The sequence below is a fragment of the Amphibalanus amphitrite genome, unplaced genomic scaffold (assembly GCF_019059575.1).
Source record: "Amphibalanus amphitrite isolate SeventyFive unplaced genomic scaffold, NRLGWU_Aamphi_draft 000669F_arrow, whole genome shotgun sequence".
NCBI lineage: Eukaryota > Metazoa > Arthropoda > Thecostraca > Balanomorpha > Balanidae > Amphibalanus > Amphibalanus amphitrite.
In genome coordinates, this window is record NW_024882163.1 from 140,062 (window position 1) to 156,064 (window position 16,003).

General features: G+C 46.9%; 1 protein-coding gene across 2 annotated transcripts in view; it reads right to left on the reverse strand.

Moving 5' to 3' along the window:
* Window positions 1-13,412, reverse strand: part of LOC122364330 (nose resistant to fluoxetine protein 6-like) — a 28,797-nt gene extending 15,385 nt beyond the window's left edge. For both annotated transcript variants that reach the window (XM_043334605.1, XM_043334604.1), the window contains exons 1-7: window positions 12,893-13,412; window positions 4,830-4,995; window positions 3,882-4,059; window positions 2,402-2,517; window positions 1,922-2,058; window positions 363-465; window positions 7-97 (exon numbers count right to left, since the gene is read on the reverse strand). In XM_043334605.1, coding sequence (XP_043190540.1) covers window positions 7-97; window positions 363-465; window positions 1,922-2,058; window positions 2,402-2,517; window positions 3,882-4,059; window positions 4,830-4,995; window positions 12,893-13,358 — 1,257 coding nt within the window. In that variant the 5' untranslated portion in view covers window positions 13,359-13,412. The remainder of the gene's footprint in view (window positions 1-6; window positions 98-362; window positions 466-1,921; window positions 2,059-2,401; window positions 2,518-3,881; window positions 4,060-4,829; window positions 4,996-12,892) is intronic.
* Window positions 13,413-16,003: the final 2,591 nt, after the last annotated feature.

Genomic DNA, 16,003 nt, shown 5'->3' on the forward strand with positions numbered 1-16,003 from the left:
TCTTACCTCGAGAATGTAGGCCGTGTTATTCCATGCACCGCCTCCGAGGGCGAAAATGTAATTATGACCTGCCACCACCCACGTCAGCGAAAGGAACCTGCGGCGAAACAAACCGATTTAAAATAAACCAAAATGCCTAGCATTCTATGCTTCATTTTGAAACCGCATGAGGCATTAGACTCGTAATAATATTGAAAAATCTTACCAATCAAATGCTGTTCTGACGTATGAATTGGTAGGCCTATGTATTTTTACTTTCTTGAAGCAACGCCCAATAGGGTACAGAGAAACACACTGAATCGCAAACATTTCATGGTGAGTGATATCTCAGACCAAGAAAGTCACATTTTTCACCTTCCTACCTCATGCCGTGGATACAGCCGAGGTTGTCAGAGCCAGTCCGGGTCGACAGCAACCTTTTGCCGTTATAGCGCAGCGAGAAGGCGTGGACGATCTGCCAGTTGGCTGCACAGACAGACACAACGGTGGCGATTAATTAGTTGCGTTGAATTGATTACAACGATTCAACTTTAAGTACGTTACAAACATCTAAAATGCGAAATGAAATATGTTTCTACTTTCTATGGTTTCAAATAAATATGTACATATTAACCCGCGCCCTGATGGGGTCTGCCGAGCAACGCGGTCTGATGGGGGGGGGGGGCATTTTGCCCCCCCCCCCTAAGATCTGGAGAACCACGCAACATAGCGACAAGCGGCAAATGGCGTTAGATAGCCCCAACGGGGAACTACCTTGTGACCCAATTTCATTGACCTCAGTCAAACCGATGACGTCACAGGTCAGGTCAAAGGTCGAAATTTCACCGTTTACAGGCATTTCAAGAAATGCGTTGTAAAATCGAGTAAAATGCATTTCATTGAAAATCATCGATGGGGAAATGTTCATCAAACACATATTTTGCTATTTAAGGTCAGTGATACCAGGTCAGGTCACAAAGGTCAGGTCACTGAGGGTCACAAATTAAAAATATCATGTGATGCATGTTTTATGGTCCATTTTATATGCCAAATGCGATTATGTGGGACAGGCAGCCCTTGGGGTCAGTTGAGATTATGTTTTGGTAAAGGTCAGGTCAAGGTCAGGTCAAATAAGGTCAAATTTTAAAGTTGATATTTTGCATGAAATGGGTATCGATTCGATGCAGCTTGTCACGGGGAGTTCAATGGTCGTCTCCATTTTGCGCTACGAGGTCTGGAATTGCTAAAAATTGAGTTCAAAAATTTGACGTCATCAATTTTTAACAGTTTTTTCGCTATAACTTGGCCAAAAAAAAGAGGTATCGATCTTAAATTTTGTATGTAGGTATATCGAAGAGCGCAGGGACTATCACATATATTCCGTTTATTTCGAAATTTGAAAAAATGGAAATTTTGAGTTTTTCTAAAAAAAAAAATCAATTTTTTGGATTTTTTGGGGATCAAAATCAAAAAATTTCGAGAATCTGAGATAGCAATTTTGTAGCGCCGTCTTTTCTCTACACAACCACATAAAGAACATTAAAATTGCTTGTTAACTGTAGAATTGGTGAGCGTTTCAAGATGTCATGTTTTTTGCTCATTTTTACTCGAACATGACCTCAGTTTGACCTCAATAACTCCTGACCTGAGGTGACCTGTGACTTGAAATTTTGTGTGAAGGTGTCAAATTGATGCCCGGTAAGGTACCCAAAATTTGGCGGCGCTGTGCGGCGCCGTTTTATCGCTATTTAAGAAAAACCAAAGGGGGGGGGGCAAAATGCCCCCCGCACCATTCGGGCGCGGGTTAATAGAAAATAAATATGAAACAGCATTAATTTGGTGGTATATCGAGGCTAAATCACGTTGCTGATTCCGTTCAGACAGCCTCCCTTTGCCCCCGATGGCCGTTTTGCCGTGGCCATTTTCCCACACTGGTACATACCTGGCGCGAAGGCCGACTCGGCCCTGCCGACAATAGCGTCCCCGGAGGAGGTCTTGGCGGCGCGGGTCACGTAGATTCCCACCACATCCAGGGTGGTACAGAGGACCACCACCACACCAAACACCGCCAACAGTGCGCTGAAACGACAACCAACACTTGTGTCATCCATGATCTCCGGAGTCCGGACCATGAACCGGGACCGCGGACTGCAGCCAATCGTCATAAACGTGTTCATGGGAATTGGGAGATTTGAAAGGAATGCGATACCACTTTTTCTTTGTGAGCTGTTAAAAGTATTGTTTTACATCTTTAGGGAAATCGACTTTGGTTAATGCGTAAAAATTACTCACCTGTGTTACAGGCTATGGTCATTATAAGTACCTACAGGCTGAGTGTCAAAGCATCCTTACCGTTTTAATGAATAAAAAAGCGGCGTTTCTTCTCCCAGGTCAAGGTGGTGTAACCGACCGCACCACTCACATGACAACGATGTCGTTAGTCTCCAGGGTGGCCTTCTCGCCGTCGGTGTGACATCGGACGTCGCTGACGTAGAGAAAGGTGCCGTTTCTGCTGTCCAGCCACTCGTCCAGCGAGGCCTGCCGAAGCGGCAACCCGTGAAATATGGCATGATCGGTCAGATAAAAAAAAAAAAATCAGCCCAAGCGGTCACGCCTATGTTGGAAGAAAGATGCTGGTGAGAAAGCAAGAAAGTAGGTAAGACTAATATTCAAAGCTAATCTAACTAGATACAATCGGTAGGCATATAGGACAACCCTAGATATATGCGTCTGCCGGTAGTAGCGTTACCAGCACAGGGTAGGTATAGGCAGTGGCGGCGGAAGCGGGGGGGCAGCGGGGGCACGGCGCCCCCCCATCTTCCAGGGTGGGGGGCAAACATATCTTTTTGCCCCCCCAAAATTGTTATCGACGAAGTACCACAATACTTCCATACTACCTACGTCAGGAACATATGCCAGTTTGGCTGAGTACCTTTTTATTAAGTTGATATAGCGAGTAACTTGGATTGATAATAGCCGTTTTCACGACGGGCTATCCGGCGAGCTAGTCCGTGACGGACTATTTCCACCAAACGCCCTCCACACATAATGCTCAGAAATCAAGCAGAGCTATCTACGAGCTACCGGTAACCGAAGTCTGGAAGAGTAGGACGGAACGCGAGTGGCCCGGCAGGCGACACGGACGTCACGAAAGTGCGTCTGAGCGTGCCACAGGCCTTTCCCCGCGACTCTGCCAGACGCCAGCCGGCATAGGCGCGTGAGCCGGGGGGCAGCATGGGGGCAGCCGGCCCCCACAACTCTGGGGCCGTGGGGTCTCTGCCCCCGCAAAGTTTCAAAGGGCCAGGAACCGTCGGGGCAGCTTGTCCTCCCCATATTAGCGGCCGAGGGCCTCAAAGAAAAGCTGAATGGAAGACAATACCTATTTAAGTAAAAAAATCCCCCTCTGTACGGGGACCCGCAGTTGCTATTGTACACGAACCCCAACTCTAGCCGTCTGTCCTGTCCAGTAACAACCGATAACATTGATATCGACTGCCGGTCCCTGCACAAGAGCAGCTGAGGTTTTCTGTGCGTGCCCTCTGACAGCTTATCGTTGTTCCCTGTGAGGGTGCTGGGACAATTTACTCAGGGTCGCTGTATGTACAGTAGCAACTGCGGGTCCCCGTACCTGACTTGACAGCTCATGTGTGGAAGCTTTAAACGTTTATTCCAGGTTACCAAAAAGGTAGTTTCTTGACTCAGATGAGACTAATTATCTCACTTATTTGCAAATGTTTTATTTTTTATTTTGTTGTAAAGGCCAAGAGGTGAAAAATAAGTGGCCTAAAACCGGTGAGAAAACTAGATTTGGGGGTACCCTAGGTTCCGGGAAGGATCAGGTGTGCCCCCCCATCCCAAAATACCTTCCGCCGCCACTGGGTATAGGAGTTAGGAATAGTTACCATGACGTCCTGCTTGGTGCAGGAAGATGGGATGCAGTAGCCGTATCGGAGCGGCGCAGTGGTGACCACGCTGCCCGTCACCAAGTTGATGACTTTGAACGGAAGGAACGGCACCAGCCCCAGATCCTGAGCGTCGTCCTGCAGTCCTTCTGAAGCCTGTACCGGAGCGAGCGTCGAGCTGGCGGCACGTCATGAATAGATGGAAGTCAGTCAGCTGCTGGAGACAGAAGCATTCAAAAGGGCAGGCACAGTGGCGCGGGAACCGGGGGGGCTGGCGGGGGCTGAGTCCCCCCAGCTTTTCGGCTGGGGGGGCTCGTAATATATTTGAGCCCCCCCCCCAGCTGGAGGAATCGAAGTCGGAAATCTACCAACATAATTTCATAGATTCATACATAGGCGTGGGAACCGGGGGAGGGGGCAGTGGGGGAAGCTTGCCCCCACAACTCTGCGGCCGTGGGGGCGGTGCCCCAAAACGTTTCATGAGGCCAGGAACCGTTGGGCAGCTTGTCCTCCCCAAATTAGGGGTTGTGGGTCACAAAGGAAGAAAGCATGTAAGTGAAAAATCCACCTATTTCACTGGCTCGGCAACTCATTTGGCAGATTAAAACCTTTCTCCAGGCTGCCAAAACGGTAGTTTCTTCACTCAGCTGAGACGGAATACCTTACTTTTTGAAAATCTTTTCGTGTTTTTTTTTTTGTTGTTGTTGTTGAAAAGGCCAAGGTCTGAAAAATAAGTGGCCTAAAACCGGTGAGAAAACTAGATTTGGGGGTACCCTAGGTTGATTTCTATTATGGTTCAGCCCCCCCCCCCCCCCCCCCCAGTCTGGAAGAAGGTCCCGCGCCACTGGGCAGGCAGCATGCAAATGCATGGTGAAATTAAAAGGCAAAGTTGAACAAGCAGCTTTGTTTCTAGCAAGTTCGGAGGGGGGACGTGCGGAACGTGCTTACGAGATGGTCGCCTGGCAATACTGTCCCACGAAGGACGTGTCTGATATGCCGGGGTAGACGGTGTCGTTCAGCTTCGCCTTCACCCGCAGGCACTCGTCGAAGCTGCCCAGCATGTTGTTGTTGCCGTAAAAGAAGCCGTCGGGGAGCTTGCCGGATGCATCATGCACTGGAAGGAAATGGGCTCGGTGAAATCCTTGCTATCTCTCTGTTATCCCGTTGTGACAATGTGACAATGTTCCATGACGTTTTATTTTTGATGAGCATTTACCGAGCAATTTACCAGCCATGGGCTAGTGTTGATATTCTATGATATTCTAAGCATCAACTCATGCCAACTGTTATGCATCGCTATATAGGGTAACTGTGGGGAAAACGCACCCCTGGGTTAAACGCCTCCCCTAAAAAAAAATCGTATTTCATATCGACGGATAGGTGTTTTATCCTGTCTTTCAGAACAGTCAGCTGCTTGTTTACGTAGGTCTCTATTTCCGGTTCTGCGTCTTGAGGAGCAGCGTGGGTAGGTGCTGATGTTGGTTTTGGGTCTGGTTTTTGTTGTTTTTACAGAAGATTCCTAATATTTTGATGCCCTCTTTATATCACAAAACTTGCTATTGTGCACATCACTCAAAACTGCGTTTTATTGTCATTCTGTTGAATGTATTATGCTGCGGCATTAGTGGCGCGTTTTTTGTCAATGTTTTGTTGACCGGAAATGGAGTGGATGGGGCAAGACGCCTACTCGATGCATGGGGCAAGACGCCCCCAGTTTTCTGAAAGGGGGGCGTTTTGCACGGTGGTGAGAGTGCAGGGTAGCGCCCTGTAGGTCGGGGCCGAAAAGGCCTCTCCCTGTCCTTTTTTGCTGATATATCCTAAACGACTGCAGATATCGTCACCAAACTTTCAGGACTCCTCCGGGCATCCATTTTACACATTGCAACAAAATTTTATTCCAAAGGCTATGATAGGTTGACCACAAATGACGTCAGAATGACATCAAGTTCTGCCATGTTCATCATTTTCTGTTGATGGATGGGGTGGGGGCGCTTTGCACATGGGTGTGGGCGTATTACCCAGGGTATGGGGCAAAACGCCCTTTTGTAAGGGTATGCGAAAACCTTTTTGGGGGGTTAAATACCACACGCAGGTGTCTTTTCTTGGTCTCAAAGCGTAGTAAAAAGAATAGGCTACATGATGGTGCCCAAAGTTTTAAGTAATCTGTGTTGGGTTGAGTGTCAGAAGGTTTCGCGCTTAAGGGGGGCGTTTTTGACCTATTCACCCTACACTTCGGTATAGGTATAAGCATTCAATGGCCATATCAAATTGAAACAGCATCTTCGTTAAAAAACCCTGAGTGACTCAACAAAAGCAAATAACATAGAAATTGTGAATGTTTGAACAATCATCGACGCTGTGCACCTCCATCCACTAAGTGGACGCGGCTGCTCGCTCGGTGCAGGCCGCCGAACGAGACGATTGGTCGGATTTTCGTCCCCGCCCGGGGCGATGGCCGGTCACGTGATCGGCGCCGAGGCAGTGCCGGATGAGGCCTCAGCCGTGCCCGGTGGCCGGCAGACAGGCATGGGTGGGTTCACGACGCCTCGGAGGCGTTTTAGTAGCTATTTCGTCCGTTATTTCGTCTCCATTTACAGATGAAGTCGCACTGAGAATAGGTTCTTTGCATGCGTCGTATCGGCGCATTTTATTTGCAACAGTGCACACAGGTCGAGGCCGAGGCGACTGCTTCCACATTGAAGTGGTACAGTAACAGAAAGCTGCTGTTTTATGTTTCCCTCGTTGGTTTTAAGGGTCTCGTCGGAGTCTTAAAGGTAGTGTGCCACCTTTGAAAGATTTCCCGTTTTATTTTTCCTAGGATAAGAAGCTTCTGTTTTTACCTAATATCGCAAAAAAAAACAAAAATGGGCCTGGAATAGTGCCTTTTTCGCCTAAAAGTTTATCGGTTTTTAGATATGTATAACAACTGTAGTGGGCTCACCTGCAAACAGGCGTCGGGCAACAATCGCGAATGCGGCGCACTTGTGACAATAAGCAAAGGTCATTATAGTGTTACGACCATACGACGTACGGGAATGAGTTATCAGCTGTCTAATCGTAGACAACACAATGTCGAGCCTTAAACTGTAAGCCCGTATTGGTATTGTTTCTTTTATTTGGCTGTCGAACATTATTTATGGTTTGAAATATGATTTTATGTAAAATAATTGATATGAAAAAGCCGTCTTATAAGTTATGACCCCATTTCACCACACGCAAGTGGCAGAAATGACAATGATCAGCTGACGCATTTTTCTTGGCCGAAGTCAGAGCGCGCGGCCCGACGCACCACGCGTATTTGGAAATTCCGACCTCGACGAGCATCAGAAGCCACCTAACAGGCGTGTTCGAAACCGCAGGAGATGATGATGAACGGGTTTATCGAAACTTGATTGGATGAGCCTATCGGTAATAGCGATTTTAGTGTGTGCATTTATTGTTCATAGTGGTGTGAAATGTGGTTGGGGTACGACCGACAACCCGTCGGGGCGAATTTTGCACTGGGGTACTCAAAATTTGAAGAATTTAAGACGTTTCCATAAGTTTTGAAGGTATGGATAAGTTCTAAAAATCCGGTTCTCCTTATCCGGGTCAGTAACTCCATATGGTCCAAGAAAGCTGGCACACTACCTTTAAAGGGACTGTCCCACCTTTGCATTAGTTCTGAGTAGAGATTGCAATCCCGGCACGTTTTGCCAATCCCGGGATCCCGAAAGTTTTTATTTCGGGATCCCGGTCTAGTCACTAAAAGTCGTAAGAATAATTTCCTACTGCCATATTTTGCGTATTTTAGCTTACCACAAACAAAGCGGCAACCAAAAGCCATCCTTAGACCATGTCATTTGTATTAAAAACGATTGAATTTGCGAAGGAAACGTTTCGATTTGATTTGCATTTCTTCCCAATTGGCCTTTATAAAACTGTGCGTCGACCAGTGCGTTTACTACCTCATCTCGTCATTAAGACGGCCGTTCCAGCACATCAACGCCTCACTCACTCTTCGTCTACGCTACTCGTATTTAGCGCGACAGTTTTAAGCCATTGCTGGTAGGTCTGTCTATTTTAAAACTCGCGACCAGTGTACGCCAAATTTGGCAGCTCCCTATTTCACAATGTTTTCAAGACGTCGCTTGGTCACTTCACCTCCTTCCGGTTCTACTTTCATCACTAATGTCTCTCAGACTTTGCTCCAAAGTCGCTTTGAGGGCAGAGTCACTGACTGGGAGAGCTCCACTCTACCGTCTTCAACGTTTAAAACCCTCGCCGGCCGAGGGGGGGGGGCGGGTGCCGCCCCCCCCCATAGGGTTTTTTCGCGATAGCTCCGAACACGCTGGCGATAGAGAGCTGAAACTTGGCATACCTGACCTTTGATCCAAGCCGCATCTTTTGACACCAACCGCATTTTTAGGTCAGGTCAGGTCACTGACCTATGACGTCATAAGTGAACCTCTGCACGGTCTTCAGATGTCGCAACTTCGCAACGCCCTCACTGCCAGAGGAGATGTCACAGGGAAATGAAACTTGCAGGATCTAGTATCCATTATGAGTCTCACAACTTGTATATCTCGGATTTTTCCTAAAGGTCATATGAGGTCAGGTCATTTTCGTGACCTCACCATTATAAGTCAATGGGGAAAAATTCAAACTGCTATTCTGGCGCCGGGAACGATCTCCAACTATCTCAAGCACACAGAATCGTGATTTGATGCACTCCTTGCAAGGTTAGATGCGCCACTTTTGCAATGTTGACCTTCCGTGACGTCATTTATGACGTCATCAAGGTCATATTAGTTTTTCGTCAATAACTCCCGATCAAATTGAGCTAGCGAGTCGAGAAAGCCACCAATGGACTCAGGAAGACCTGCCGGATCGAATGATATGCGACATGACCTCTTTCGACCAACTTCGTGACCTGGGGGTGCTGACCTGACCTTGACCTGAGGTCAACACCCTAAGTTGACCTGACCCGAACAAGAAGCATATCATTCGACGCGCCTGAGCGAGGCGAACACGATGCTGCCAAAATCGCGGCTCTGCGGCCGTTTTTTGCGAAGTTATTCACCAAAAACTGAACCGTACCCTGGGGCACTTGACCTGACCTCAGAGGTCACCGGTTGACCTAGGACCTTAAAATCGGGTACCAATCTCTGCGTCTCGTAACGGCGCACACGCTCGTTTTTTCCGCGACGCGCTAGCTCCACCAGGGGCGAAACGGCGAGGGGGGGGGGTCGTACCCGCCCCCCCCCCTCGGCCGGCGCGTATGTAGAAAACCAATAGGTCCGGCGAGGGTTAAATCAGTGAGCTCTGCCGTCACTTGCGTGACATCTGTGACATCTTTCTGCGACACGAGCACAAAGACTGTCTTGATGACCTCTTTTGTTCCGGCCACGCACGGACAAGTCAGAATCGCTGAACGATTCGTGATCCTGAATCCTGATAAAGATGTTGCAGCACTGATGCTGCATTTTCTTGTTTTTTTTTTGTTTTTTTTTTGGCGTTCGGGACCCTTTTTCGTACACATTTGAGCGGCTTAACCGCTGTGGGTGATACCCGGGAGCTACCAACACGGTCGATTGTGGACGGCCGATACGGGGTGCCAGCTAAATTGTTTCTCTGCTTTATGTCACGCAGCACCATGAACAGTGTAAACAAGACTCGTGCAGCGGCTACATTCTTTTTATGGTGAAAGACTGATTTTTTTTTTTCGGGATCCCGGGATTGGCGGAATTTCGGGATCGGGATCGGGATTAAAATCCCGCCGGGATCCCGGGTTCCCGATCCCGGGATTGCAATCTCTAGTTCTGAGTTGAGATAGCCAAGTTGGCGGCCAGGTTCAGAAACCACTATATATCCTGGCCGCAATATCCTCAGTTTCGTGGTGTTAAATAAATTCGTTCCCTTCATTTGAAAAGTGGGCCTTAGCTAAGGCCCTGTCTCTTAACTATTAACGGCTATTTGATGACGTCATTACTCATTTGCCTTTTGAACGCCTGTCACACATTCAAGTGAAGTTTCACTTGATTTACGAATAAGCCAATCAGAGACACTCTTGTTATTGTATGAGCCGCGTCATATTTCAGAGCAAATATATTTGCTGCCAAATTTCCCCTCACATTGACATGAAGTAAATCCTTCATTACGTCACAGATTTGATATAAATGACGTCACGATAAAATATGAAAGTCGCAATATCTCAAAAAGTATACGATGAAAACGCGTAAAAACTTGCAGAATTCGTCAAAATATCATGAGTAACATTTCCGAATCCTAAACGGTACTTTTTTGAAGGTGGGATAGTCCCGCGCACCGACGGGGGGGGGGCGGATATCCGCCCCCCCCCCTGAGGTTTTTCGCGAATAGCGGGAAAACCGCGGCGCTACGCGCCGCGAAATTTGGTATGACTATTCCCTCATCAATTTTACACATGGTGTGCAAGTTTGAACCTCCTACCTTTTAAGGTCAGGTCACCAGGTCACTTTGAATGACCCAACCTCAAGTCACTTTTTTGCAACTTTGTCACCGTGCCAGAGCTACAGTAGATGTCGGAGGCCTTTGAAAGTCGCAGGATATTATTAGGTTATTAGTAGCTACAATTTGTATATCTCGGAATTTTGATATCGGTGACCTAAGGTCAGGTCAATTTCGCGACCTCCCCATTATAGGTAAGTCAATGGGGGAAAAATCAACTCCCTGTTTTTACCACTAAAACGGTTCGGAATGGCCCCATATACCATACATGACTTCATATACGATCAACCTTCACTACCTTGAGGTCTGTTTTGCTGTTGGGCAGCTGTGAGGTCATGTGACGTCATCAAAGGTCACCAAAGGTTTTTGGCCCAATAACTCCGTACAGGAACAAGATACAGACGCGTGGATGGTCTCATTGTGTTCAGCTCGTCAAGACGCATCGAATGATATACATAATGACCTCGAGGTCACGTGACCTGAGGTCAACCTTTGACCTTGACCTTTCGAGGTCAACATATATATCATTCGATGCGGATTGACGAGAGGATCACGATGATGCCCTTAGTTTGTTCCTATCTTGACTAATTCGAAAGTTATTCGAGAAAAACTCTCTCAATATCTAGCGCCGCCATTTTGATTTTTTCGACCCCTGTGACGTCATCTTTGACCTGACCTGAAAATGACCTTAGTAAAAATTGTAGATCTTGACCGTGCGTATCCGATGCCGTTTACCGCTTGTCGCTATCTTGCTTCGTTCTCGAGATCTCAGGGGGGGGGGGCGGTCATCCGCCCCCCCCCCGTCGGTGCGAAGTTGGCGCAGACCCCCGTCGGTGCGCGGGTTTTAAGCTTTGCTAGGGCTTGTTGAACGTTCATTGTGACAATTATGACTAGATAAGTGAAACTTTTTTAAATATAAAGGTACTGTATTATAGAAAGCCTTCGCAAACGCGTTTCGATTATATCATCTTCAGTGCTAGCTTCCCATAATACAAAAAGAAAATGGTACAAAAGTTCACAACACATCGCAAATACACACGCTGCAATTTTTTCTCTCACAATATCACGGGTAGAATGTTTTTATATACTTCTGGAATGCAAGACCGCAAATCGCCCCTCCTAAGGTGTAAAAGCCCCCCTTATGGTTCGTACATGGCACTCTTTTTGCTAGGGCTCGTTGTTTGCATATTTGTTAACGAACAATTCGTGAATAACTTCATATTCAGTGCAAGGTTTGGTGCTTACATTCTGCATTTTAGACCGTGCATGACGTCATATAAGACGTCACTAAGGCTGTTTGGTCAATCTGCATTTTTCGTCAATAACTTCTGATGAGCTTGCCAATCGGGAAAGCCAACAATGGCCTCAGAAGGAATGCCAAATCGAGTGAATTGCAGCATGACCTTTTCTAACCTCGTGACCTTAGTGATTTGACGGTTTGACCTAACCTATGACCTCCTTTAACAAACTTTGTGGCCTGAGTGATTTGATCTGCCCTTGACCTGAGGTCAACACCCTAAGTTGACCTCATCCAAAAAAGTACCTACATCATTCAACGCGTCTGGCCATGAGGAACGCGAATCGCGAATGCGATGGTGCTACAATCGCGTATAAACAACCTTTTTTAATGAAATTATTTACAAAAAGAATTACCTTGGAGCACTTGACCACCTCAGATGTCAATAGTCCACCTGAGACCTTAGAATCAGTACCTAAGCAGTCGCTGTGTCTCGTAACGGAGCGCGAGCTAGAGTTTTTCCGGAAGGCTCTAGCTCAATTAGAGGCGAAACGGCAAGGGGTTCTTCTCCGCCCCCTACTCGCTCTTTGTTTACGAAAACGTGGCCGATGAAGTCACATGCTCGTGAATTCGTCTGTTCGTGAACAGCTTGCTTATGTCTGATTATTTGGAAAATTAAACAAACAGCAAACCCCGATCTTTGCGATGATTGCAACGCGGTAATCGTTTTCTGCATTCTCAGCATCTTGAAGATCGGGATACCGATGAAGTTATAAAGGAAAATGCGTGCACCTATTGTATTGAAAAATACAAAACAAACATACCTGCCAACAATACCTAAGTGCGTTTTAATTTGTTGTGTTAATATCTACGATTTAAAAGCATCTGAATTGATGCAACTGATTTACGTCAATACGATTGTAAATTAAACTGTAACCGATTCCATGTGGAGCATTTGGTATGTGTAACGTTAAAGGTAGCGTTACGTTTCCTACAACATGGAAGGTGAGGTATCGGCGAATAGGGATAGTTAAACTAAAATACTTTGTGAATGACATCTCCTTGAAAGTATGTAGGATATATTTTAAAAAATTCAAAATTAAAAATATTTCAAAATTCAAATTTGAATTTTGAATTTATTTTTGGTTTGACTCATTGTAAGAAGCCTAAGCACAGGCCCAACGTCAAACCCTGGATGCGATTTTCGTCTTTCGCTATGGGGTTGCTATATCATTGCGTTTTGGGGGCGCTGGATTGATTTCAAGGTCTGGTAATCGAAAATGCCCGGTTGCTAGTTGCTACTCACTGCTGAGCGCCCAGGGTCGGGCGCTGTTGAGCTCCTCCAGGTAGGCCCGGCTCTGCTGGCGACACAGCTCGTTCGAGACGCTCTGCTGCATCGGAGCCAGCCAGGCGGCCACCTCATAGGCCCACTCGGGTTGCTCATCTCCGAAGCTCTCTGCAGTCACCCGGTCCGGGAGCTCGTCCTCCAGTGTGAAAGTCGCCGGCCGAACAAGGGTCGGCGCGGCGGGCGCTTCCGGCTGCTCCGGCAGCCCTGCCTCCAGGAGGAGGTCATTCAGCCGCTGTTTACTATCACACACATGCGCCAAGAAGGCGCCGCTCGTCTCCGAGGGCAGCTGCATCTGGCGGCGACAGACTGGCCCTGCCGGCAGCAGCTCCGGCAACATCTGCAGCAGCGCCGAGCTGCCGCTGACAGACGCTGTGACGCAGAGGAGAGCGGCGCACAGGAGGGTGACGCTTCCGACACGCGCCATGGTTGACCGGTTGACCGGACCGTAGTACCGGGGCGCGCTGAGATGGCCGACTGACCAGCGGTCAGCCGCTGATACTCTGACGGTGGATGTCCACCTCTGACGCACCGGCCGCCGCGATAAGGCTATCTGTTCCCAGTTGTGCGAGGTCGGTTCCACCAGATAGCGTGAGTAAGCACAGTAACAATGGCCTATGTCACCAGCGCTCCAGCAGATTACCTATGCCGAAATTTATCTAGTTTCGCCTTGTCACGTGAACTCATAGTTTAAAATCGGCGCTTCGACGAAGCTATCATCGATTACTGATAAAGGTTCGATGGTCGACCCACAAGACGCTGCTTATAAGTTCCTTTGGATGATATAGCTCCATTCCGCTGTCTGCCTGATGTAAAAACACTCTTTTACCTCAGCTTTGGCTTTTGAGCATAGTTGTAACGCCGCGGAAGCTGTTTTTTATTGGGTTGACTTATTAGGTCACTGTTCTGCGTTTGAACAGCTTCTTTCTGTGCGCTTTTCCGCGACTCTCTAGGCCTTCGATTCGCGATTTATGTGTCCTTTTCTTGATATTTTTATTTTTGGTCACCTCGAGTGACCTCAGCGATGACCTGACCAAAAAATGGCCCTTGTGATTCTGAAAGATCTAGCGAACTATCTATCGCTTTTTTGCGTCTAGCTTTCTTAGTTTTCTGGATAATCTGGCATGGCGAAATATGCCTCGCCTCTCATCATAATGAAGTTGGCTAAGACCCTCATCGGTTTAATCAGCGGTGTAACAAGACCAGAATTATTAAAGTGAGTTAGCTTGAGTATTTAGCTTCTACCAGCAAAAGGAGTGAATTTGAACCTTCCAATACTAAGGCGCTATGCTATCCTCATCCGCTATCTGGTGTCGCTATTGATAGGTGAAGTGCCTAATTCGTCAAACGGGAACTTTTTGTGATATAACATTTGTTGAGAAAAAAACGATAAAACCCTCTCAGCAAAGAGAAGCGTTTTAAGTGCAGACCGTAGAGTGCGCAATGCGCATGCATTTAACGGTGTTTTGTGTTGCGTTTTTGTGCCTATGACATAGAGCTTGGCCGCGCTATCCCCGTTGTTTTTATGTCCCGTTGCATTACCTACGAATATTTCGATCGTTTTCAGATCGCTCATCACCTTTACGGAGGCACTATAAAATGTGCAGCCTCACCATTAATTCGCAGTGCGCGCCGGACGCCTATCGCTACAGCTTGATAACGTACGCTGCCGCGCGTGGCTGGACAAAGTGCACGCTTTGTGTCCGTTACAGCGAGGATGGTAAACGCGTCAGCGGTATCCGCGTATGTCAACTGTAGTTAGGTGTCACTATGACGACGACATAATCATCGATGGCGACCTTGTCGGAACTAACTGAAACGATAGATGGGCCAGGTATCCTTGAATAAGCAAATGCTTGCCAAATAGCGCACAAATACTGATTTCGGCTACCTACATTTCGTGGATTTTTATTCTCAAAAGGCTCAATTAGTTTGTATTAGCAGCCGAAACAAAATTATTATTATTACCAAATACACTGAAAAAATATAAAACACTGGTCGGGTGTTTTATCAGTGTATTATGGGTGTTAAGCACCATTAATGGTGTATCATGACACTAATAGCAGTGTCATTACCCCGTTCAACACCGTTATTGGTGTAATGGCATTGCTTGAACACGGTTTAAGGTGTCACATGACACTTGAAATAACACACTTGGGGTGTAATCGAGGTGTCTCAACTCCCATCTAACACCTTTTTTGGTGTTACAGAGAAAACATAACACCCGTTAGGTGTACTGAGGGTGCCATGTCATCCCTTAAACACCGTTTAAGGTGTCACACGACACTTGAAAAGCACACTTGGGATGTACTCGAAGTGTCGTAGCTCCCATTCAACACTCCTTTTGGTGTCAAAGAGAAAACAAAACACCCTCTGGGTGTATTGAAAGTGTCATGTCATCACTTAAACACCGTTTAAGGTGTCACACGACACTTGAAAGAGCACACCTGGGATGTAATCGAGGTGTCGTAACTCCCATTCAACACTCATAGCAGTGTCATTACCCCGTTGAACATCGTTATTGGTGTAATGACATTGCTTGAACACCATTTAAGGTGTCACATTACACTTGAAATAACACACTTGGGGTGTAATCGAGGTGTCTCAACTCCCATCCAACACCTTTTTTGGTGTTACAGAGAAAACATAACACCCGTTAGGTGTACTGAGTGTGCCATGTCATCCCTTAAACACCGTTTAAGGTGTCACACGACACTTGAAAAGCACACTTGGGATGTACCCAATCGAAGTGTCGATCCCATTCAACACTCCTTTTGCAGCTGTGTCAAAGAGAGAACAAAACACCCTCTGGGTGTAGGTATTGAAAGTGTCATGTCATCACTTAAACACCGTTGAAGGTGTCAGTGACACTTGAAAGAACACAATGATAGGTATCATATCACATCACATCACAATGTAGGTATTGAAGTGTTATGAAATGTAAGTGTTAGCTAGTATTATCGTAGGGGTCTGAGCCGTAGGGGGTCTGAGCCAGGGGATGACTAACACCGTTCGTATTCTCTTGGTACTTCATGTAGTTATAAATGTTATCGTTTAGCTGGGACAGAGACA